Source organism: Salmo salar, chromosome ssa18, assembly GCF_905237065.1.
Source record: "Salmo salar chromosome ssa18, Ssal_v3.1, whole genome shotgun sequence".
NCBI classification, from domain to species: Eukaryota; Metazoa; Chordata; class Actinopteri; order Salmoniformes; family Salmonidae; genus Salmo; species Salmo salar.
Window position 1 is genome coordinate 65,545,535 of NC_059459.1, and position 26,909 is coordinate 65,572,443.

At 44.7% G+C, this 26,909-nt stretch overlaps 1 protein-coding gene across 1 annotated transcript in view; it reads right to left on the reverse strand.

The window, feature by feature from the left end:
* LOC106577695 (fibroblast growth factor 11-like) overlaps positions 1–26,909 on the reverse strand; it is a 116,745-nt gene that overhangs the window by 18,172 nt on the left and 71,664 nt on the right. The window contains exon 4 of the mRNA XM_014156024.2: positions 26,699–26,802. Within this exon, the coding sequence (XP_014011499.1) occupies positions 26,699–26,802 (104 nt within the window). The remainder of the gene's footprint in view (positions 1–26,698; positions 26,803–26,909) is intronic.

Consider the following 26,909-nt stretch of genomic DNA (forward strand, 5'->3'; position numbering starts at 1 on the left):
CAGGGAGGTAAATGTCCCTCAACAGTAGCTGGTGTTCCTTGTGACCTCCTCTAGTCTTGACAATGGCATTGCAGCAAAACACAGCTGGCTATACTTTACTATGCCTTAGACAGGAAACCATTCGCATGTACTCTGTCACACACACAAAGGCATGTACGTACGTGCGTGCCCACGCAGGCACACACACACACAGGGAAAGGAATAGCTAACTATTACAAATTACAACAGCATGATAGATTTGGGAGCTGAGAAACCCCAAAATATAATCTATCCCAGTTAGTGTTCTGTATGACAGCCATTAAATGGCACAGGATGTAGTTCATAAAGCGTGTCTGTGATAATAAATATTGGGAATGAGAGTGTTTGTGTGTGTGTGTGTGTGTGTGTGAATACTACTGTATATTAATCTATGTATTGTGTCTGCCTATGGATAGATAGTAGCGATCAGAATGCAGAACCTTCGGGGATTTGTCCATTCAGTGCTTCACCCGTTGGGCCCATAACTCTGTCACATTAAATGCATTTATTGTGTTCGCTATAGCTGCACTATATTTAGGAGGTGGTGGAATCCTCCTCTCTCCTGTTTCCTCTTGTGTCCCTCTTTTCTACCCCTCATTCCTTGCCTCCCTCGTTTCCTCCATCCCCCTCCATACTTCCTCCTCCTCTGTGTCCCTCTGTGCCCCTCCTCCACTCCTGCCTCATCCTCCTCTGTGTCCCCCCTCCTTTCTTCTCCTTCCTCATTGCCTCCCTCCCTTTCGGGGCTGTGTAATGTCACGTGACAGAGAGAGGTGATCCCTATCTTGCGGGCAGTGCCTTCCTGCATCTCAATAAGGCCCCGGAGGGGTTGGAAAGAGCTACTCAAGGAGTATAGCCGGGGGGAAACAGAGAGAGGATACAGAGAGTGTGTGAGAGAGGAAGAGAGAGAGAGAGAGAGAGAGAGAGAGAGAGAGAGGAGAAGGGGGAGGGGTGGAAGAAGGAAGATAATGAAGGAGATAACAAAACCAAAGCAGGAGATCTGGAACTCACTTTATATAGGGAGTCACCCAGGTGAAACATACCACATAACATGAAAACACACCCTTTCTCTTCTCTCTGTTATTAGCAGTGTTGGGGTGCTATTAAAGTGTTGTTAGTTTATCTTCATTGAATAAATGTTTAAAAGTTTACTTGGTCCAACTTTTCCCCAGCCTGTTAGTAAGCCGGTCAGTTCTGCTGCCTGATCAGAGCTGGCTGTCCCAATTATGTCTACCTTCCTCTGTCAGTTTGTTTACACCTGTGTACTGTAGGATGTGTGTGTGTGTGTGTGTGTGTGTGTGTTTGTGTGTGTGTGTGTGTACTCCTGTTCGTCCGTGTGTGTGTGTGTGTGTGCAACTTCATCTCCCACCCACCCACCCTCCCTCCTCCCATCCCTCCCTCTCTCAGCCCAGGAGGGTTTCTCCAGAACACAGTTAATAAAGTGGGCCAGACCCGGCTGAGCACTATTTTGTATTAAAAAGCAATTTCCACATGTTACCCCAGAGTTAGCTGTAGCTGAGCCCAGGCACCAGGCAGGCAGGCAGCGCCTCAGACAATAGACCAGTGACAAGGAGTTTCCCTCCATCATTAGCCTCTCTCTAGTCCCTACTGCTCCTCGAGGAGCTGGGGCTAGGCATGGCCATCGGCCGCACCGCACGGCCCCTCCTTTATTGGAAAGGGAGAGAGGAGGGATGGTAGAGGAGAGAGTAGGGGGGATAGAGGGAGGGAGAGAGGTGGGGGGATAGAGTAGGGAGAGAGAGGAATGAGGGAGAGAGGTGTGGGGATAGAGTAGGGAGAGAGAGGAATGAGGGAGAGAGGTGTGGGGATAGAGTAGGGAGAGAGAGGAATGAGGGAGAGAGGTGTGGGGATAGAGTAGGGAGAGAGAGGAATGAGGGAGAGAGGTGTGGGGATAGAGTAGGGAGAGAGAGGAATGAGGGAGAGAGGTGTGGGGATAGAGTAGGGAGAGAGAGGAATGAGGGAGAGAGGTGTGGGGATAGAGTAGGGAGAGAGAGGAATGAGGGAGAGAGGTGTGGGGATAGAGTAGGGAGAGAGAGGAATGAGGGAGAGAGGTGTGGGGATAGAGTAGGGAGAGAGAGGAATGAGGGAGAGAGGTGTGGGGATAGAGTAGGGAGAGAGAGGAATGAGGGAGAGAGGTGTGGGGATAGAGTAAGGAGAGAGGGGAATGAGGCAGAGAGGTGAACGACTAATTCTATAGTGAGACTGTGAGAGCTTGTTGTGAGAGAGAGTGTGAAAGAGAGAAAAGGAGAGGGTCACGCAGGGAGGTCAAGGACAATAAATGATGAACTTACAAAGACAGGCTGAAGGGAGGTCAAGGACAGTAAATGAGGAACATATGAAGACAGGTTGAAGGGAGGTCAAGGACAGTAAATGAGGAACATATGAAGACAGGTTGAAGGGAGGTCAAGGACAGTAAATGAGGAACATATGAAGACAGGCTGAAGGGAGGTCAAGGACAGTAAATGAGGAACACACGAAGACAGGCTGAAGGGGGTCAAGGACAGTAAATGAGGAACACACGAAGACAGGCTGAAGGGAGGTCAAGGACTGTAAATGAGGAACATATGAAGACAGGTTGAAGGGGGTCAAGGACAGTAAATGAGGAACACACGAAGACAGGCTGAAGGGAGGTCAAGGACTGTAAATGAGGAACATACAAAGACAAACGAGAGATGGGAGGAAGAAATAAAAAAGAGAAACGAGAGGCAAACCACAATTCTGAGGAGGAGAGAAAGGCAGCTAGCACGACGGATATAGACGGCTGGACAGGGAGTGAAAAGGAATGACAAGCAAGAAAAGGGAGAGAGAAGAGATAAGGAGAGATGGAGAAAGAGGAGAGAGCTGCAGAGCGCTTTCTTCTCCCTACAGGCAGTAGTCAGTGTATCTGGCCCCATCAGGCAGACATGCTCGCACACACAGATGCATGCACACACAATTTATATGCCGCAAGGAGTTGTCTCCCTACAGGCAGTGAGTGTGTGTGTGTGTGTGGGGGAGGGGCTGTGGGGGGGGGGCTGGTCCCCTGTCAAGCCATCCCTCCTACTCTGCTCAGACAGACACAATGATATGGCTGTTTGGTACAGCTGTTTGTTATGCTGCCACTCACAACCTGCCCCAAGTGAACCAGTCCTGTACTATACCATGCCCCCAGGCATACACACACACACACACACACACAGACACACACAGATGCATGCACACATGCACACACACTCACAAACAAACACACATACACACACACACTCTCTCACTCTCTCTAACGGCATGCTATGCACAGAGGGATATTCACTCAGCAATATCCAAACATACAGGGAGGCAGGCAGGCAGGCAGGCAGGCACATTCGGACACAAACCCACACACACGCACGTACACCCACACCATAGTAACAACACAGTGTTGTCAAAGACATTAACTTAGTTGTAGTCACGATTTGGTTACCTATAACTCAATAAATAATTAGGTTTGAGGGTTTTAAATATTTCTTAACTTATTTTCAGATATCTTCGGAACTACCCACAATGCACTATTGTTAACGTCATTCAGAGAACATACTCCGTGCTTCCTAGTTCGTATGCTAGCTCGCTAGTTAGCTCAAGCTGGCTAACGTTTTCCACTAGCCATGCTAGCGTGTATTTACGTTCCAGGCCGAGCGTTGGCGGTTATGTTGACTGTTCCACTCGTCCCCTGTACCCTCTGCCGCTTCTGGATGATCTACTTTGGATTTTCCTCGCTATATTGCTATTTGATTACACTCCCTGACTCTCCCTCAGCCTGGTGCTCCCTCCTCCCCCTGCTTGTTCGCAGGCTAGCTATAGCTACGGCCTTTCCCTCTGAAGCACCTCTCTCACTGGCCCTCGCCTTGATAACTCAGCCTCCACTCTTTTACCATCGGATGGACCCCAGTCATCCATCTGTAAGACTCTGCTCTCTCTTTGCTTTTGATCTGCTGGCGAGGGTGTTGTTCTGGCTTGCTGCTTATGCCGACCGTGGCTAACGTTAGCTGGCTGACTAGATAACTGCATAGCTATAACAATCTATAACATTCTTTGATCGCTAACTGGTCAGATGGCGTTATGTATTTCCAAAAATGTGGTTTACTTTAATGTGGCTCATTTCGCTATTAAACCTGTAAATTAGCTAGCTAGGTGTTGATAGACACTGGCTGACTTTTGCAGTACTAATGTAGCAGGCTTGTAGGGCTAACATTAGCAGGCTTGTTGGCTAGCAACCTTGCAAGCTGATTTATAACCGTAAATTCATAATGTATTTGCTTGTAAGTTGGTTGAAATTTTTATTGAAAATGGGTAGTCATGATTGCACACAATTTTATTTAATTTGAAGTTATACATTTTAAGATATTTCTTTATGAGTTTACGTTGCAGGAAATAGGCTGGCCAGGTCCTCTTTATGACACGTCGCCCCTCCCCCAGAAATGATTTGTTCTGATCAGTTTTATGTAATAACTCTAAAAATACAAAAGTGAGATGTTACTTTGCATTGGGACTTTTGATAGGTTTACTAATTCAAATCCATATGTTACATGTGGTTATGTTTTTGCTACCTACCCTTTAAGGCTACAAGACAAGGATTCAATCTTTCACTTCACTTCAGTGATTTTGTGAAGTTCTGAATACGCCACACATTCTGCGACGTTGTTTGTCTTGTGTCCTTGTGAAAGTGTTTTCGGTTATTAAAAGTAAAGTGATCCACTGTGTATTCTTACACTGTAACTTTTTAAAAGACAGTACTTTTGTTTCTTCACATTGACTGGGCTGAACCTATATTCTCTCTCTCTCTCTCTCTCTCTCTCTCTCTCTCTCTCTCTCTCTCTCTCTCTCTCTCTCTCTCTCTCTCTCTCTCTCTCTCTCTCTCTCTCTCTCTCTCTCTCTCTCTCTCTCTCTCTCTCTCTCTCTCTCTCTCTCTCTCTGTGTGTGTGTGTGTGTGTGTGAGTGTAAAGACAAGTGCTAGTTGAGTGATCCTGAAATACCAGCAGTAGATCTGAAGTGGAATGATTTAGCTTCTCCCTGATCCGCTGAGAGAGACTGTACACATAAATAACACAAAGCTCTAAATAACACAAAGCTCTAAATAACACAAAGCTTTCTTCTTTCAATTATAATCTTATTTACATCCACATATCCTGGGACTCTGGCAGAGAGAGTGTGTTCTCTGGCTAATTGAGACAAGAGTGGAGTGTATGTGTGTGTGGATGTGTGGAAGTGTTTAACTATACAAAAATAGTAAACAAAAAACATTTTGACCAACTGGGGATATTTTGTTCATCCCCACAAGGTCAAATGCTATTTCTAGGGGATTTAGGGTTAAGGTTGGAATTAGTTTTACGGTTAGGGTTAGGAGCTAGGGTTAGGTTTAGGTTTAGGGGGGTTAGGGTTAAGGTTAGGGTCAGGGTTAGGGGAAATAGGATTTTGAATGGGACTGAATTGTGTGTCCCCACAAAATTAGAAATTAGTTATATAAGACTGTGTGTGTGTGTGTCTGTGTGGCCTCAGAGGAGAACACAATGACAATGTGTTGGGGCTTTGTCTGCCACAGAGACACATTAATGATTAATACTGAGAGACTACTGGTCCAGAAAGGAAGTGTGTATGTTTGTGTTGGTGGTGGGGGGGGGGGGTAGTTCTGGTACACACACACACCAGAGGTGATTGAGTCCAGGTGAGTCCAGTAATCACTGATGCACGTGAAGGAGGGAAGGCAGGTGTGCATAATGATGATGGCAGGAGTGCGCAATGCTGGGGAGCCTGGCGCCCTTGAGTGCCAAGGGGGAAGAGCGGGAGCAGGCAGAACATAGGTAGCTTTCTCCTGGCATCCGTCAAACACCGGTTCGTCTGTCGGACTGCCAGATGGTGAAGCATGATTCATCACTCCAGAGAATGCGTTTCCACTGCTCCAGAGTCCAATGGCAGCGAGCTTTGCACCACTCCAGCCGACGCTTGGCATTGTGCATGGTGATCTTATGCTTGTGTGCGCCTGCTTGGCCATGGAAACTCCACTCCAGAGAATGCGTTTCCACTGCTCCAGAGTCCAATGGCAGCGAGCTTTGCACCACTCCAGCCGACGCTTGACATTGTGCATGGTGATCTTATGCTTGTGTGCGCCTGCTTGGCCATGGAAACCCATTTCATGAATCTCCCAACTAACAGTTCTTGTGCTGACGTTGCTTCCAGAGGCAGTTTGGATAATGAGTGTTGCAGCCGAGGACAGACGATTTTTAGCCTCAGCACTTGGCGGTCCTGTTCTTTGAGGTTGTGTGGCGTACTAGTTCGCGGCTGAGCAGTTGTTGCTCCTAGACGTTTCCACTTCACAATAACAGCACTACAGTTGATTGGGGCAGCTCTAGCAGGACAGAAATTTGAAGAACTGACATGATGGAAAGGTGGCATCCTATGACGGTGACACGTTGAAAGTCACTGAGCTCTTCAGTAAGGCCATTATATGTTTTCCTATAAAGATTGCATGGCTGTGTGCTCTATTTTATACACCTGTCAGCAACAGGTGTGGCTGAACTAGCCGAATCCACTAGTTTTAAGGAGTGTCCACATACTTTTGTAAATATAATGTATCTTGTACACACACCCGGTATGCAAACATGCACTCTTTAAAACCATACAAGCACACAAACACATTCCCTACACATTCAGTATTGATCAGTATATGAATGACGTAATGCACATCAATATGCTGCCAGAGCATGTGAGAGCCGTGCGGAATAGTTTGCTACTGTTGGTCTACCCTCTAGTAATCTATTCCTCTGCACCAGTGTCGGTGATGTGTCAAAGTTACAGTAGGGATATCAAAGTCTTACAGACTCACTTTGAACCTGTACACCTTTCTGATGTAAGACATTGCAGTACTGCTCTCCCACAGGCAAGGTGAGTTGTCCATTCAAACTGAGATTGTGGGAGCAAACTGCTCTTTGACATTATGTATTGCTCTATGCACTATTGAGCTATTTAATACTTGGCAACATTAGCAGTTTTCTAGTGATATGCATGCCATGTTTATAATAGTATTATGGCAGCCTTAAGACAGACAGGGCTTCATATCAACTGGGTTTGACATCTTATTGTTGCCGTGCCAACCTGGTCACGGAGGTGACAGTACCTTGGTCGTCAATGGCTTCTATACCCACAGTCATAAACCCCGCCCATTTCTGCAATTTCTCTTCTTAAAATTCTGTTGTCCCCCTCTCTCCTCTCCCTCTAGTGTTGTTTTGGATTATGTAAGAGGTGCTAAAACACTATAGTCGCTACCCTTACCTTGTTCTCTCTCTCTCTCTCTCTTATTATTTTATCAATTTCTCTCTATGACCAACTCTCTCTCTCTCGCTCTCTCTCAAGCACTGTCGTGCCTACCATTATCCCACCCCTCCATGCTCTCTCTCTCCCTCCCTCTCTCAAGCACTATAGTTCCTACCATTACCCCTCCTATCGCTCTGATGCTTTCAGTGAGAATGTCCAGTGCCTCTATTTCTGCACACTGTCCTCTGAATCACTCGGTGAGCATTTCTTCACACCGTGAAAAAGGAAGGAAAAAAAGGAGAAAAAAATAAAAAATAAATAAGAAATAGCTCCGTCTGAAAGCCACCTGGTCTCAGGGCAATGTTCCCTCACATTTGTTTGGCACTGAGCAAATTTCAGGTCTGCTGAGTGCAAACTTGAAAGTTGTGAAAATTCTGTGCAACTTCCAGTGTGCGTTTACTGTGAACACTGAGGCTGTACCCGCTTTAAGTTACAGTTTTAAGTGGCCAAGTAGGCTACTCTGGCTATTTGATCATAATGTAGGCCTACCAGAGTGGACTACCATCTAAAACAATGGAGAAAATGCATCCCATAACATTTTATCATGGAAATAGCTGTTCTTTCATTCAGCATACAGTAGCAGCCAATGTGTGGTGTTCAATGTAGGCCTACATTCCATGAGACTTTTGAAAAAAACATGCGGGGCTTGACATTAACCTGTTAATCCACTTGTCCTTCAGACAAGGAGGTGACTGAAAATGTGTTGTTTGATGGAAGAAACAACTTTACAAAATAAAATGCATTATTTATGCTACCCTCTGCTTATTGGCTGCTTAGCTTATTCAAGCCTGTCTCAAAATACAACACTGCCCATTTAAGACAAAAGATATCTCTTTACCTGACTCTCTTTTCAAAGATGTCTAGAAATGTACACGTTTTGTGATCTTGTAGGAAGTAATCACTCCCTTTTACTGACTACAAATGATCTATAACTGGGCTAATAACTCACTAACTAGCAAAGGATATGAACTAAATGTGCACACGTGGCTACATGCAGCTTTTGCTTTGATCTCAAAACAAGCGCATCTACTCAGGAACACAGCTGTAAACACAGTCCAGTTCAAAGTAAATGGCACAGATCTATATATGGCAATGGTCTATTTACATATAGGCCAACTGCAGCTCTGATTGGTTATGCCGCACCGGTCTGTGTAGAGTACCTCCGCGTTATGTGCAATAGAATCCTACTAAGATGCGTTCTGCCTACAACAAAATCTCTTGCATAGTTTGTTTTGCTTTGGTAGGTCGCATTGAAAGTGGCTAATATTGCATTGATTCGATCATAATTGCCACAGTAAAGAGATAAAGAGATAGTGTTAACTTACAGGGAAAACTCTAGAAAGTTGAAGTTTCAGTTTTGTGCTTATCTCTCCATGGAATGATATTTCTTCTGTGTGGCAGTACTGGGGAGCTGTGTGGCAGTCTCTGGGCTACTGAGTACCCGTTTAGGAGTAGACATATCATAGTAAACTGGGACACTCCAATTAGTATGATATGTTACATTTCGAATGGTATGTATTCATTTGTGGATGTCGATAATCCATTTTGTATGATATGTAACAAATTACAATTCGTATGATATGTTATAAATTGCAATTAGTACCAATTTTCAATAGTATAATGTGTTACAAATTCCAATTTGTTTGTGGCTAACATTAGCTAGGTGGCTAACACTAACATTAGCTAGGTGGCTAATGTTAGCTAGGCTATGAGTTAGGGGTTGTGGTTACGGTTAAGGTTAGCGTCCGCTAACATGTTAAGTAGTTGCAAAGAAGCTAAAAAGTAATAAGTAGTTGCTAATTAGCTAAAATGTTGTCTGTTATGAGATTCAAACATGCAACCTTTGGGTTACTAGACATTTGGGTTATGCGCCCACCTTTCATGTGAACCCCAGGAAGGGTAGCTGATGCTTTTGCAGCAGCTAATGGGAATCCTAATAAACACCAAATACCGATACACCCTGACCAATCACCCTCTGTTCATATTCGCCTTAAGTCACTTTTTCTGTCTTATGTAACCATACCAAATGTAACAAATCATGCTAGTTTGAGTGTCCCAGATTTACATGTATAATGTTACGTCTGGTCTATGAGACCAGGCTGCTCAAAGGGATTTTCTCTATGACCTTTTCTTCTCTCTCGCTGTCTTCTGTGGTTCATTCCCCCTGCGAAAATGGGTCACCTTTCTTCTGTCTGGAGAATGCCTGTGTAAGTATATCCTCTACAGCTGCGCTTGCTCTCACTCGCTCTCTCTGTCTCTCTGTCTCTCTCTCTCTCTCTCTCTGTCTCTCTCTCTGTCTCTCTCTGTGTGTGTGTGTTTGTGTGTGTGTGCGTACGTGCGTTCGTACATGCGTGCATGTGTGTTTCTTTCATACCTCCATTCATGTGTGTATGTATTTGTGTATCAAAGTGTGTGTGTGCAGATTAACACATCGGAAAGCCGGTGTTTAAAAACTTCATGCCACGCCATTCCTCTCTATACCCCAGGTCCTGCAGGCAGAATGTCGACTTCGAAGTGAACGTGCAGAGCTACCTTAAACAGAACTACACAGCAGACTAGCTGCTCTACTTTCTCTCCGTCTACCTCACCACTCTCTCTCTCCCACATCAAGTTGAAATACCCCTTCTAAGAGAGTTGTATACCAGTACAATGTGCATGTGTCCCAAATGGCACCCTATTCCATATATAGTGCACTTGATAGGCAATAGGGTGCCATTTGGGATGCATGCAGTACTGTGCATTAGACTATGTCAGATTGGTAGTGGCACTGAATACCGTATCTTTGACTGTTCAACATGATGAGATCCACAGAGATAATAGACTTTCAATTATGCAGTACCTGAATTTTCTTTCTCTGATCAGGTACTGCATTATTGAAAGTATATTATCTCTGTGGATCTGATATCATGATAGATAGTGCATTAAACAATGGGAGATACATGTTATAGCCAAGTGTTGTTACTTTGTTAGGCGTACTGACTGACACAGTTGTATGCAAATAAAATACAATTTTATTGGTCGCGTACACATATTTTGCCGATGTTATCGAAGATGTAGCAAAATGCTTATGTTTCTAGCTCCAACATTGCAGTAATACCTAACGATACAAAACAATACACACAAATCCCCAAAATAAAAAGAAAGAAATCACAACATTTCGAAACGAGCAATGTCAGAGTCTGGAATACATATACAGTACCAGTCAAAAGCAAACCAGATGCTGTGGTATTTGTGAATTTGAAATAAATCACTGAGAGTGTCAGCAGCAAAGCAACCCCACACCATCGCACCTCCTCCATGCTTCATCGTGGGAACCACACATGCGGAGATCATCCGTACACCTACTCTGCGTCTCACAGCATGGCTACCACAGCATCTGGTTTGCGCTTAGTGGGACTATCATTTGTTTTTCAACAGGACAATGACCCAAAACCCACCTCCAGGCTGTGTAAGGGCTATTTGACCAAGAAAGAGTTTGATGGAGTGCTGCATCAGATGACCTGGCCTCCACAATCACCCGACCTCAACCCAATTGAGATGAGTTGGATTGCAGAGTGACGGAAAATCAGCCAACAAGTGCTTAGAATATGTGGGAACTCCTTCAAGACTGTTGGAAAAGCATTCCAGTTGAAGCTGGTTGAGAAAATTGCAAAAGTTTGCAAAGCTGTCATCAAGGCAAAGGGTGGATACTTTGAAGAATCTAAAATCTAAAATATATGTTGATTTGTTGAACACTTGTTTGGTTACTACATGATGGTTGGAACCAAAAATTTCAAATTTGGACTCATCAGACCATAGGACAGATTTCCATCTGCAAATGTCTATTGCTTGTGTTACTTGGCCCAATCAAGTCTCTTCTTCTTATTGGTGTCCTTTAGTAGTGGTTTCTTTGCAGCAATTCGACCATGAAGGCCTGATTCACACAGTCTCCTCTGAACACTTGATGTTGAGATGTGTCTGTTACTTGAACTCTGCAAAGCATTTATTTGGGTTGCAATCTGAGGTGCAGTTAACTCTAATGAACTTAACCTCTGGAGCAGAGGTAACTCTGGGTCTTCCTTTCCTGTGGTGGTCCTCATGAGAGCCAGTTTCATCATAGCGCTTTATGGTTTTGCGATTACACTGACATTTTCCAGATTGACTGACCTTCATGTCTTAAAATAATGATGGGCTGTAATTTGTCTTTGCTTATTTGAGCTGTTCTTGCCATAATATGGACTCGGTCTTTTACCAAATAGGGCTATCAAGATGGCGCAGACAGATAGGGCAGCTGTGCTTCTAGCTACTTAGCAACTTTGTATTTAGTTTTTTTAATGTGTTATTTGTTACATTATTAGCCCAGAATTTTTTGTGTGTTATTTAATACAACAGGAAAGAACTTTTGGATATCAGAGCAGCGGTAACTCACTAGCATTACCAACATTAGCACCAGGAATACAACTTTCTCAAATTGGATCCGTTGTTCGTACCCCCCAGGGCAATTGAACTGATTCCAGAGGCTGACTCCTAGTCCGACTCAGGAGGCATGCACACCATCCACCGCTTCCAAGTATATTATTACTTGCTACTGTTCAGTCTCTGGATAATAAAATTGACGAGCTCAGGGTGAGCATCTCCTTTGAGAGACATATCAGGGATTGTGACATACTCTGTTTCACAGAAACATTGCTATCTCGGGATATACTGTCTGAGTCTATACAGCCAGTTGGGTTCTCAGTTCATCGCGCAGACAGGAATAAATATCTCTCCGGGAAGAAGAAGGGCAGGGGTGTATGTTTCATGATTAACTACTGAGGGTGTGATTGTGATAACATACAGAAATTCAAGCACTTTTGTTCACCTGACCTAGAATACCTCACAATCAAATGCCGACCGTATTACCTCCCAAGAGACTTCTCTTCGGTTATAGTCACAGCCTTGTATATTCCCTCTCAAGCCGAAACCACGACGGCCCATGTAGAACTACACTGGACTCTATGCAAATGGAGCCACATATCCTGAGGACGCATTTATTGTAGCTGGGGATTTTAACAAAGCCAATCTGAGGAAAATGCTACCAAAGTTCTACCAACACATTGACTGTAGCACCCGCTCTGAGAAAACATTGGACCACTGCTACTCAGCTTTTCGAAATGCCTACAAGGCCCTCCCCCGCCCTCCCTTCGGCAAATATGATCACGACTGCCTATAGGCAGGAACTCAAACAGGAAGTATCCATGCTACGGACTGGGATATGTTCCGGGTAGCCTCTGAGAATAATATCAACGAATACACAGATACGATGACTGAGTTTATCAGGAAATATATAGGAGATGTACCCTTGTGACTATTTAAACCTATCCAAACCAGAAACTGTGGATAGATGGCAGCCTTCACGCAAAACTGAAAGCGCGAACCACCACATTTAACCAAGGTGACTGGAAATATGGCCGAATACAAACAGGGTAGTTATTCCCTCCGTAAGGCAATCAAACAAGCAAAACATCAGTACAGAGACAAAGTGGAGTTGCAATTCAGCGGCTCAGACACGAGACGTACGTAGCAGGGTCTACAGACAATCACAGAGTACAAAGAGAAAACCAGCCACGTCGCGGACACCATCATCTTGCTTCCGGATAAGCTAAACACCTTTTTCGCCCGCTTTGAGGATAGCACAGTGCAATCGACGTGGCCAGCTACCAAGGACTGTGGGCTCTTCTTCTCCGTGGCCGACATGAGCGAGACATTTAAGCGTGTTAACCCTCGCAAGGTTGCCGGCCCAGACAGCATCCATAGCCACGTCCTCAGAGCATGTGCAGACCAACTGGCTGGAGTGTTTACGGACATATTCAATTGCTCCCTATCCCAGTCTGCTCTCCCCACATGCTTCAAGATGTCCAGCATTGTTCCTGTACCCAAGAAAGGAAAGGTAACTGAACTAAATGACTATTGCCTGTAGCACTCACTTCTGTCATCATGAAGTGCTTTGAGAGACTAGTCAAGGATCATATCACCTCTACCTTACCTGACACCCTAGACCCACTTCAATTTGCTTAATGCCCCAATAGATCCACAGACGAGGCAATCGCCATCGCACTGCACACTGCCTTATCCCATCTGGACAAAAAAATACCTCTATAAGAATGCTGTTCTTTGACTACAGCTCAGCCTTCAACACCATAGTACCCTCCAAGCTCATCATTAAACTCGGGGCCCTGGGTCTGAACCCCATCCTGTCCAACTGGGTCCTGGACTTCCTGACGGGCTGCCCTCAGGTGGTGAAGGTAGGAAACAACACCTCCACTGCGCTGATCCTCAATACAGGGACCCCACAAGAATGCTTGTTCAGCCCCTCCAGTACTCCCTGTTCACCCATGACTGCGTGGCCTCCAACTCAGTCATCAAGTTTGCAGATGACACAACAGTAGTAGGCCTGATTACCAACCATCCCGAGACAGCCTACAGGGAGGAGGTGAGGGCCCCTGGGAGTTTGGTGCCAGGAAAATAACCTCTTACTCAACGTCAACAAAACAAAGGAGCTGATCGTGGATTTCAGGAAACAGCAGAAGGAGCACCCCCCTGTACACATCAACGGGACAGCAGTGGAGAAGTTGGAAAGCTTCAAGTTCCTCAGCGTACATATCACTGACAAACTGAAATTGTCCACCCACACAGACAGTGTGGTGAAGAAGGCGCAACAGCTCCTCTTCAACCTCAGGAGTCTGAAGAAATTTGGCTTGGCACCTAAAACACTCACAAACTTTTACAGATGCACAATTGAGAGCATCCTGTCGGACTGTATCACCGCCTGGTACAGCAACTGCACCACCCGCAACCACAGGGCTCTCCAGAGGGTGGCGCGGTCTGCCCAACGCATCACCGGGGGCAAACTACCTGCCCTCCAGGACACCTACAGCACCCGATGTCACAGGAAGGCCAAAAAGATTATCAAGGACAACAACCACCCAAACCACTGCCTGTTCACCCCACTATCATGCAGAAGCTGAGGTCAGTACAGGCACATTAAAGCTGGGACAGAGAGACTGAAAATCAGCTTCTATCTCAAGGCCATCAGAGTGTTAAATAGCCATCACTAGCACCTTAGAGGCCGCTGCCCTATATACATAGACTTGAAATCACTTGCGACTTTAATAATGGAACACTAGTCACTTTAATAATGTTTACATATTTAGCATTACTCATCTCATTAGTATATACTGTATTCTATTCTATTCTACTGTATTTTTAATTCCATTCCTTTACTTTAGATTTGTGTGTACTGTTGTGAAATTGTTAGATATTACTTGGTAGCTATTATTGCACTGTTGGAAGCAGAAACACAAGCATTTTGCTACACCCGCAATAACATCTGCTAAATATGTGTATGTGACCAATACAATTTGATTTGATTTGATTTACATTGTCACAACACAACTGATTGACTCAAACGCTTTAAGAAGGAAAGAAATTCCACTACTTTTAACAAGGCATACAGGTTCATTGAAATGCATTTCAGGTGACTACCTCATGAAGCTGGTCAAAAGAATGCCAAAGTGTGCAAAGCTGTCATCAAGGCAAAAGGTGGCTACTTTGAAGAATCTCAAACATAAAATATATTTTGATTTGTTTAACACTTTTTTTGTTACTACATGATTCCATATGTGTTATTTCAAAAAAAAAAATTCTTTACTATATTCTACAATGTACTGTATGTACAATTTTTTTTATATATATTTTATTTTATTACGTTCTAACCCTACCACCCTTCCCCTAATTGGAGTAAACTAGTGAAGGACAATGCTTAGGCTTCTACTTCCAGATTATACATACTATATACATTTTACGGGCACAGTCTATTTTACAATAGTTATATTTTGTTTGTTTTTACTCCTGTCCTTCCTCTAACCTCAACCTCTCCCCTCTATTTCTTTCACAAAAGTGCTGAACCAATATACGTCTTACGGACACATTATGATTTACATGAGTTATCTTGTTGTTATTAGTTGTCATTATTCCCAACCTTCAGCTCCATTCAACCCCTCCCATCCATCTCTTAACACCATCCATATTGAATTTCTATTTTCTAACTGTGCTGTGACGTTTCATAAATGTTCTGAACCTTTCTATTCTCATAATTTCTACAGATTGTAAATTAAAATATTTTTTGGCTAAAAGTATTATAATATTATTGATCGATTGACTATGACTTTTTAGATCACCCAGTAGTGTGTCATGACGTGACTATCATTAATGTGATGACGGTTATTTTATCAAATCAATGTACTATGATTAATTATTACGTGATTAAATTAATCATGTAAAAATGTACTCATTAGCAAACTTGGGGCACCACGGATAAAGTTTGTTTAAAGAGTTACCGTTTCCCGAATTAACTCAAGTATATATCAGAATCATACCAGTCATCCATGAATCATTTTTTACCTCGTATCAGTCTCATTCTGAACGTCGTTGACTTCAAATCTGCACGAACCCTAGTCTAAATGATGATTCAGCGATACACAAATTGGCTTCATTATTTATTTACTAACTAACTAAATAATCACACAGAAATACATAAACACAAACACGGTATACGTTGAATTGATTACTAACATAATGCAATGAAAGACCCTACTGGAATAACCCGATATTATGGCTTGTTACACAATGAAAGGGAGGGGCAAGATAAAGAGAGCGGGAGAGACAAAGAAGGGACCCATTGTACATACATGTGGAAAATATGCTCATCATAAATATGGATATTTAGCACCCTAACAACCGCTCATTCGGATTTAGAAATACAACACATAAACTCAGCAAAAAAAGAAACAGACCTTTTTCAGGACCCTGTTTTTCAAAGATAATTCGTAAAAATCCAAATAACCTCACAGATCTTCATTGTAAAGGGTTTAAACACTGTTTCCCATGCATGTTCAATGAACCATAAACAATTAATGAACATGCACTTGAGGAACGGTCGTTAAGACACTAACAGCTTAAAGACGGTAGGCAATTAAGGTCACAGCTATGAAAACTTAGGACAATAAAGAGGCCTTTCTACTGACTCTGAAAAACACCAAAAGAAAGATGCCCAGGGTCCCTGCTCATCTGCATGAACCCTAGGCATGCTGCAAGGAGGCATGAGGACTGCAAATGTGGCAAGGGCAATAAATTGCAATGTCCATACTGTGAGATGCTTAAGACAACGCTACAGGGAGACAGGACGGACAGCTGATCGTCCTCACAGTGGCAAACCACGTGTAACAACACCTGTGCAGGATTGGTACATCCAAAACATCACACCTGCAGGACAGGTAAAGGATGGCAACAACAACTGCCCGAGTTACACCAGGAATGCACAATCTCTCCATCAGTGCTCAAACTGTCTGCAATAGGCTGAGAGAGGCTGGACTGAGGGCTTGTAGACCTGTTGTAAGGCAGGTCCTCACCAGACATCACCGGCAACAATGTCGCCTTTGGACACAAATCCACCTTCACGGGACCAGACAGGACTGGCAAAAAGTGCTCTTCACTGACGAGTCGTGGTTTTGTCTCACCAGGGGTGATGGTCGGATTCGCGTTTATCGAAGAAGTGAACATTACACCAAGGCCTGTACTCTGGAGCGGGATTGATTTGGAGGTGGAGGGTCCATCATGGTCTGGGGCGGTGTGTCACAGCATCATCGGACTGAGCTTGTTGTCATTGCAGGCAATCTCAACGCTGTGCGTTACAGGGAAGACATGTATGGGAAGACCTGACATGGTGCTCCAGCATGACAATGCCACTAGCCATTCTGCTCATTCTGTGCATGATTTCCTGCAAGACAGGAATGTCAGTGTTCTGCCATGGCCAGCAAAGAGCCCGGATCTCAATCCCATTGAGCACGTCTGGGACCTGTTGGATTGGTGGGTGAGAGCAACCCCTATTACTAGTCTGTTCAACCTCTCTTTTGTATCATCCGAGATCCCTAAAGATTGGAAAGCTGCAGCGGTCATCACCCTCTTCAAAGGGGATGACACTCTAGACCCAAACTGTTATAGACCTACAGTATCTCACAAAAGTGAGTACACCCCTCACATTTTTGTAAATATTTGAGTATATATTTTCATGTGACAACACTGAAGAAATCACACTTTGCTACAATGTAAAGTAGTGAGTGTACAGCTTGTATAACAGTGTAAATTTGCTGTCCCCTCATAATAACTCAACACACAGCCATTAATGTCTAAACCACTGGCAACAAAAGTGAGTACACCCCTAAGTGAAAATATCCAAATTGGGCCAAAAGTGTCAATATTTTGTGTGGCTACCATCATTTTCCAGTACTGCCTTAACCCTCTTGGGCATGGAGTTCACCAGAGCTTCACAGGTTGCCACTGGAGTCCTCTTCCACTCCTCCATGACGCCATCACGGAGCTGGTGGATGTTAGAGACCTTGCACTCCTCCACCTTCCATTTGAGGATGCCCCACAGATGCTCAATAGGGTTTAGGTCTGGAGACATGCTTGGCCAATCCATCACCTTTACCCTCAGCTTCTTTAGCAAGGCAGTGGTCGTCTTGGAGGTGTGTTTGGGGTCGTTATCATGTTGGAATACTGCCCTGCGGCCCAGTCTCCGAATGGAGGGGATCATGCTCTGCTTCAGTATGTCACAGTACATGTTGGCATTCATGGTTCCCTCAATGAACTGTAGCTCCCCAGTGCCAGCAGCACTCATGCAGCCCCAGACCATGACACTCCCACCACCATGCTTGACTGTAGGCAAGACACACTTGTCTTTGTACTCCTCAGCCGGTTGCCGCCACACACGCTTGACACCATCTGAACCAAATAAGTTTATCTTGGTCTCATCAGACCACAGGACATGGTTCCAGTAATCCATGTCCTTAGTCTGCTTGTCTTCAGCAAACTGTTTGCGGGCTTTCTTGTGCATCATCTTTAGAAGAGGCTTCCTTCTGGGACGACAGCCATGCAGACCAATTTGATGCAGTGTGCGGCGTATGGTCTGAGCACTGACAGGCTGACCCCCCACCCCTTCAACCTCTGCAGCAATGCTGGCAGCACTCATACATCTATTTCCCAAAGACAACCTCTGGATATGACGCTGAGCACGTGCACTCAACTTCTTTGGTCGACCATGGCGAGGCATGTTCTGAGTGGAACCTGTCCTGTTAAACCGCTGTATGGTCTTGGCCACTGTGCTGCAGCTCAGTTTCAGGGTCTTGGCAATCTTCTTATAGGCCAGGCCATCTTTATGTAGAGAAACAATTCTTTTTTTCAGATCCTCAGAGAGTTCTTTGCCATGAGGTGCCATGTTCAACTTCCAGTGACCAGTCAGTATGAGGGAGAGTGAGAGCGATGACACAAAATGTAACACACCTGCTCCCCATTCACACCTGAGACCTTGTAACACTAACGAGTCACATGACACCAGGGAGGGAAGATGGCTAATTGGGCCCAATTTGGACATTTTCACTTAGGGGTGTACTCACTTTTGTTGCCAGCGGTTTAGACATTAATGGCTGTGTGTTGAGTTATTTTGAGGGGACAGCAAATGTACACTGTTATACAAGCTGTACACTCACTACTTTACATTGTAGCAGTGTCATTTCTTCAGTGTTGTCACATGAAAAGATATACTCAAATATTTACAAAAATGTGAGGGGTGTACCCACTTTTGTGAGATACTGTATATCCATCCTGCCCTGCAGTCTTCGAAAGCCAAGTTAACAAACAGATCACTGACCATGTCGAGTCCCAATGTACCTTCTTCGCTATGCAATCCGGTTTCCGAGCCGGTCACGGGTACACCTCAGCCACACTCAAGGTACATACTAAACGATATCATAACCGCCATCGATAAAAGACAGTACTGTGCAGCCGTCTTCATCAACCTGGCCAAGGCTTTCGACTCTGTCAATCACCGTATTCTTATCGGCAGACTCAACAGCCTTGGTTTCTCAAATGACTGCCTCACCTGGTTTACCAACTGCTTCTCAGATAGAGTTCAGTGTGTCAAATCGGCGGCCCTGTTGTCCCGACCTCTGGCAGTCTCTATGGGGGCCACCACAGCGTACAATTCTCGGGCCGACTCTTTTCTCTGTCTATATCAACGATGTCACTCTTGCTGCTGGTGATTGTATACAGAATGGTGTCGTCTGTGTAGAGGTGGATCAGAGTATTGCCCGCAGCAAGAGTGACATCATTGATATATACAGAGAAAAGAAAAGAGTTGGCCCGAGAATTGAACCCTGTGGTACTCCCATAGAGACTGCCAGAGGTCCGGACAACAAGCCCTCCAATTTGACACACTGAACTCTATCTGAGAAGTAGACTATTATTCAGGTTTCTGTAACTGTTATAACTTAATTGCTAGCTAGCCAGCTTTACCAACTAGCAGTACTGTAGAAACTAAGTACATTACAACGGAACGATTTGATTAGTGTAATGTTAGCTAGCTACATAGTTGTCTTTGTATCAGAGATAAAGGTAAACGCAGCCACTGCTAGCTAGCCAACTCTACCAGCTAGCAGTACTGTATCATTTTTAGTCAATAAGATTTTTGCAACGTAAGCTTAACTTTCTGAACTTTCAAGTTGTGTAGTCCACTTGTGTAGCTAGCAGGACTGACTTTGTGTTAGCTAGCCAACGTTTAATTACTTCTGCGTTATGAAAGGAACTAGACACGGACACGAATGATCCATTGGTTGTTTGTTGTAACCAAGTATTGGTGCTAACCGTGTGTTATTGGATGCTAGCATGCTAGTTAGCTACGGCGTCATAGGATACGGTGCACTGGGTGGGTTTCGCGGAAGAATACTGTACCAAGTTAACTAGCTGAACAAACTAAGTTTGAGCCTATTCCTGGAAACATTGAACCACTGTAGTTTACATCAATTATCATTTCTAAAGTGGAAGTTGGAAAAGTTATATTTGAGTGTTTCAGTGAATGGTTAGTGAGGGAGGCCCTGCTCTCTCGTGTCATGACGTTGGCCTGTGGGTAAGGTTTATGACCCCCCCATAAATACCTTTCTCCCTTCCCCTCTCTCTCTGACCCTACTGAAGGACTTGAATAGCCTGTGTTAAATATAGAGAGTCTGGGAACATCAAACAAATGGGGAAAGGAACCATATTTTGGTAATAAAACCAGTTACAATGATTAGCTTAATCAGGTAATATTAATTACAGAGAAATCATTTTATAGGTTAGCATGTCATATCACTTAATCCGGCATAGCCAAAGACACGACACTCGCTTCCCCAGTTGTTTAGTTAATTTTCATTCCAATCTCCTTTGCATTAGCGTAGCTTCTCCTGTAGCCTGTCAACTATGTCTCTGTCTATCCCTGTTCTCTCCTCTCTGCACAGGCCACACAAACGCTTCACACCGCATGGCCGCTGCCACTCTAACCTGGTGGTCCCAGCGCGCACGACCCACGTGGAGTTCCAGTTCTCCGGCAGCCTCTGGAACTGCCGGTCTGCGGCCAACAAGGCAGAGTTCATCTCAGCCTATGCTACCCTCCAGTCCCTCGACTTCTTGGCGCTGACAGAAACATGGATTACCACAGAAAACACTGCTACTCCTACTGCTCTCTCCTCGTCTGACCACATGTTCTCGCATACCCCGAGAGCATCTGGTCAGTGGGGTGGTGGCACTGGAATCCTCATCTCTCCCAAGTGGACATTCTCTCTTTCTCCCCTGACCCATCTGTCTATCTCCTCCTTTGAATTCCTTGCTGTCACAGTCACTAGCCCATTCAAGCTTAACATCCTTATCATTTATCGCCCTCTAGGTTCCCTTGGAGAGTTCATCAATGAGCTTGACGTCTTGATAAGTTCCATTCCTGAGGATGGCTCACCCCTCACAATTCTGGGTGACTTTAACCTGTTAGGGCTAGGGGGCAGTATTGACACGGCTGGATAAAAAATATACCCGATTTAATCTGGTTACCACTCCTACCCAGTAACTAGAATATGCATATACTTATTACATATGGATAGAAAACACCCTAAAGTTTCTAAAACTGTTTGAATGGTGTCTGTGAGTATAACAGAACTCAAATGGCAGGTCAAAACCTGAGAGATTCCTTTACAGGAAGTGGCCTGTCTGACCATTTCTTGAACTTCTTTTCCATCTCTATCTTTTACTAAGGATCTCTGCTCTAACGTGACACTTCCCACGTCGTCCATAGGCGCTCAGAGCCCGGGAAAAAACAGAATGTCGTCATTCCAGCCCCAGGCTGAAACACATTATCGCCTTTCTCAAGTGGCCGATCAAGGGACTCTGGGCTTATGCGCGTGACCCGACCGCCCCCGCCTTTGTGATTTTTTCCTCTGTTTGCCGAAAAGGAGATTCCCTGTCGGAATATTATCGCTTTTCTACGAGAAAAATGGCGTAAAAATTGATTTTAAACAGCGGTTGACATGCTTCGAAGTACGGTAATGGAATATTTAGAATTTTATTGTCACGAATTGCGCCATGCGCGCGACACTTCTTTACCATTTCGGATAGTGTCTGGAACGCACGAACAAAACGTCGCTATTCGGATATAACGATGGATTATTTTGGACCAAACCAACATTTGTTATTGAAGTAGCAGTCCTGGGTGTGCATTCTGACGAAGACAACAAAAGGTAATGAAACTTTTATAATAGTAAATATGATTATGGTGAGTGCTAAACTTGCCGGGTGTCTAAATAGCGAGCCCGTGATGCCTGGGCTATGTACTGAGAATATTGCAAAATGTGCTTTCACCAAAAAGCTATTTTAAAATCGGACATATCGAGTGCATAGAGGAGGTCTGTATCTATAATTCTTAAAATAATTGTTATGCTTTTTGTGAACGTTTATCGTGAGTAATTTAGTAAAATGTTAGCGAATTCCCCGGAAGTTTGCGGGGGGTATACTAGTTCTGAACGTCACATGCTAATGTAAAAAGCTGGTTTTTGATATAAATATGAACTTGATTGAACAAAACATGCATGTATTGTATAACATAATGTCCTAGGGTTGTCATCTGATGAAGATCATCAAAGGTGAGTGCTGCATTTAGCTGTCTTCTGGGTTTTGGTGACATTATATGCTGGCTTGAAAAATGGGTGTCTGATTATTTCTGGCTTGGTACTCTGCTGACATAATCTAATGTTTTGCTTTCGTTGTAAAGCCTTTTTGAAATCGGACAGTGTGGTTAGATTAACCTGTTGGGGCTAGGGGGCAGTATTTGCACGGCTGGATAAAAAAATTTACCCGATTTAATCTGGTTACTAATCCTACCCAGTAACTAGAATATGCATATACTTATTATATATGGATAGAAAACACCCTACATTTTCTAAAACTGTTTGAATGGTGTCTGTGAGTATAACAGAACTCATTTGGCAGGCAAAACCCTGAGACATACCTGATGTGTTGTATTACCTTTAAACCTATGCCATTGAAAAACACAGGGGCTGAGGAATATTTTGGCACTTCCTATTGCTTCCACTAGATGTCACCAGCCTTTACAAAGTGTTTTGAGTCTTCTGGAGGGAGATCTGACCGAACAAGAGCCATGGAACGATGATGGCCCATTAGACACCTGGCGCGCGAGTTCATGTTGGGTACCCTCGTTCCAATACGTTATAAAAGAGAATGCATTCGTCCACCTTGAATATTATTCATGTTCTGGTTAAAAAAGGCCCTAATGATTTATGCTATACAACGTTTGACATGTTTGAACGAACGTAAATATATTTTTTCCCCTCGTTCATGAAGTGAAGTCCGGCGGGCTTAGATCATGTGCTAACAAGACGGAGATTTTTGGACATAAATGATGAGCTTTTTTGAACAAAACTACATTCGTTATGGACCTGTGATACCTGGAAGTGACATCTGATGAAGAGAATCAAAGGTAATGGATTATTTACATAGTATTTTCGATTTTAGATCTCCCCAACATGACGGCTGGTCTGTATCGCAACGCGTATTTTTCTGGGCGCAGTGCTCAGATTATTGCAAAGTGTGATTTCCCAGTAAGGTTATTTTTAAATCTGGCAAGTTGATTGCGTTCAAGAGATGTAAATCTATAATTCTTTAAATGACAATATAATATTTTACCAATGTTTTCTAATTTTAATTATTTAATTTGTGGTGCTGACTTGACTGCCGGTTATTGGAGGGAAACGATTTCCTCAACATCAATGCCATAGTAAAACGCTGTTTTTGGATATAAATATGAACTTGATAGAACTAAAAATGCATGCATTGTCTAACATAATGTCCTAGGAGTGTCATCTGATGGAGATTGTAAAAGGTTAGTGCATCATTTTAGCTGGTTTTATGGTTTTGGTGACCCTGTCTTTGAATTGACAAAACATTACACACAACTCTTGTAAATGTACTGTCCTAACATACTCTAAATTTATGCTTTCGCCGTAAAACCTTTTTGAAATCGTAAAACGTGGTTAGATTAAGGAGATGTTTATCTTTGAAAGGGTGTAAAATAGTTGTATGTTTGAAAAATTTGAATTTTGACATTTATTTGGATTCAAATTTGCCGCTCTTGAAATGCACCTGCTGTTGATGGAGTGCACCGCAAGCGTCCCACCTAGCCCATAGAGGTTAACGAGAGTCTTGTCTTTAAATAGCTGTAAAATAGTCATATGTTTGAGAAATTGAAGTAATAGGATTTTTAAGGTTTTGAAAATCGCGCCACAGGCTGCAAGTGGCTGTTACGTAGGTGGGACGAATTCGTCCCGCCTAGCCCAGAGAGGTTAACCTCCCTACGTCTACTTTTGACTCATTTCTCTCTGCCTTCTTCTTTCCACTCCTCTCCTCTTTTGACCTCACCCTCTCACCGTCCCCCCCTACTCACAAGGCAGGCAATACGCTTGACCTCATCATTACTAGATGCTGTTCTTCTACTAATCTCACTGCAACTCCCCTCCAAGTCTCCGACCACTACCTTGTATCCCTTTCCCTCTCGCTCTCCTCCAACACTACTCACTCTGCCCCTATTCAGATGGTATCGCGCCGTCGCAACCTTCGCTCTCTCCTGCTACTCTCTCCACTTCTATCCTATCATCTCTTCCCTCTGCTCAATCCTTCTCCAACCAATCTCCTGATTCTGCCTCCTCAACCCTCCTCTCCTCCCTTTCTGCATCCTTTGACTCTCTATGTCCCCTATCCTCTCGGCCGGCACGGTCCTCCCCTCCTGCTCCGTGGCTTGACGACTCATTGCGAGCTCACAGAACAGGGCTCCGGGCAGCCGAGCGGAAATGGAGGAAAACTAGCCTCCCTGCGGACCTGGCATCTTTTCACTCCCTCCTCTCTACATTTCTTCCTCTGTTTCTGCTGCTAAAGCCACTTTCTACAACTCTAAATTCCAAGCATCTGCCTCTAACCATAGGAAGCTCTTTGCCACCTTCTCCTCCCTCCTGAATCCTCCTCCCCCCCCTCTGCGGATGACTTCGTCAACCATTTTGAAAAGAAGGTTGACGACATCCGATCCTCGTTTGTTAAGTCAAACAACACCGCTGGTCCTGCTCACATTGCCCTACCCTATGCTTTGACCTCTTTCTCCCCTCTCTCTCCAGATGAAATCTTGCGACTTGTGACGGCCGGCCGCCCAACAACCTGCCCGCTTGACCATATCCCCTCCTGTCTTCTCCAGACCATTTCCGCAGACCTTCTCCCTTACCTCACCTCGCTCATCAACTCCTCCTTGACCGCTGGCTACGTCCCTTCCATTTTCAAGAGAGCGAGAATTGCACCCCTTCTCAAAAAACCTACAATCGATCCCTCCGATGTCAACAACTACAAACCAGAATCCCTTCTTTCTTTTCTCTCCAAAACTCTTGAGCGTGCCGTCCTTGGCCAGCTCTCTTGTTATCTCTCTCAGAATAACCTTCTTGATCCAAATCAGTCAGGTTTCAAGACTGGTCATTCAACTGAGACTGCTCTTCTCTGTGTCACGGAGGCTCTCCGCACTGCTAAAGCTAACTCTCTCTCCTCTGCTCTCATCCTTCTAGACCTATCTGCTGCCTTTGATACTGTGAACCATCAGATCCTCCTCTCCACCCTCTCCGAGTTGGGCATCTCAGGCGCGGCTCACTCTTGGATTGCGTCCTACCTGACAGGTCGCTCCTAACAGGTGGCGTGGCGAGAATCCGTCTCCGCACCACGTGCTCTCACCACTGGTGTCCCCCGGGGCTCAGTTCTAGGCCCTCTCCTATTCTCACTATACACCAAGTCACTTGGCTCTGTCATATCCTCACATGGTCTCTCCTATCATTGCTACGCAGACGACACACATTAATCTTCTCCTTTCCTCCTTCTGATAACCAGGTGGCGAATCGCATCTCTGCATGTCTGGCAGACATATCAGTGTGGATGACGGATCACCACCTCAAGCTGAACCTCGGCAAGACAGAGCTGCTCTTCCTCCCGGGGAAGGACTGCCCGTTCCATGATCTCGCCATCAGGGTTGACAACTCCATTGTGTCCTCCTCCCAGAGTGCTAAGAGCCCTTGGCGTGACCCTGAACAACACCCTGTCGTTCTCCGCTAACATCAAGGCGGTGACCCGATCCTCTAGGTTCATGCTCTACAACATTCGCAGAGTACGACCCTGCCTTACACAGGAAGCGGCACAGGTCCTAATCCAGGCACTTGTCATCTCCCATCTGGATTACTGCAACTCGCTGTTGGCGGGGCTCCCTGCCTGTGCCATTAAACCCCTACAACTCATCCAGAACGCCGCAGCCCGTCTGGTGTTCAACCTTCCCAAGTTCTCTCACGTCACCCCGCTCCTCCGCACACTCCACTGGCTTCCAGTTGAAGCTCGCATCTGCTACAAGACCATGGTGCTTGCCTACGGAGCTGTGAGGGGAACGGCACCTCTGTACCTTCAGGCTCTGATCAGGCCCTACACCCAAAGAAGAGCCTGCTCGCCTCCCTACCTCTGCGGAAGCACAGTTCCTGCTCAGCCCAGTCAAAACTGTTCGCTGCTCTGGCACCCCAATGGTGGAACAAGCTCCCTCACGATGCCAGGACAGCGGAGTCAATCACCACCTTCCTGAGAGACCTGAAACTCCACCTCTTTAAGGAATACCTGGGATAGGATAAAGTAATCCTTCTAACCCCCCCCCCTTTACCCTCCCCCTCCCCAAAAAAGATATAGATGTACTATTGTAAAGTGGTTGTTCCACTGGATATCATAAGGTGAATGCACCAATTTGTAAGTCGCTCTGGATAAGAGCGTCTGCTAAATTACGTAAATGTAAAATGTAAATAAGAGGTTGCCATACTGACGTGTAGAGATGTTATTACTACGGTATAAGTGGTATTGATAGTGTCATAACTTAATTAATAAGGGGTTGCCATACTGAGGTGTAGAGGTATCCATCGCTGTTCATCCCAATGTAGAGCCCTGTCTTAGTGCTCTGGATGGCTACTATCCTCAGGCCCACAGGAATCAAGTTGAACTGCACTGCAAAACAGACACAAGGGAGGGAAATATAGAGGGGGAGGGGCAGAGTGAAGGAAGGAGATAGAGAGGTGTTAGAGCAGTCTGCACATGTTGTTGCTTTCTAAAAA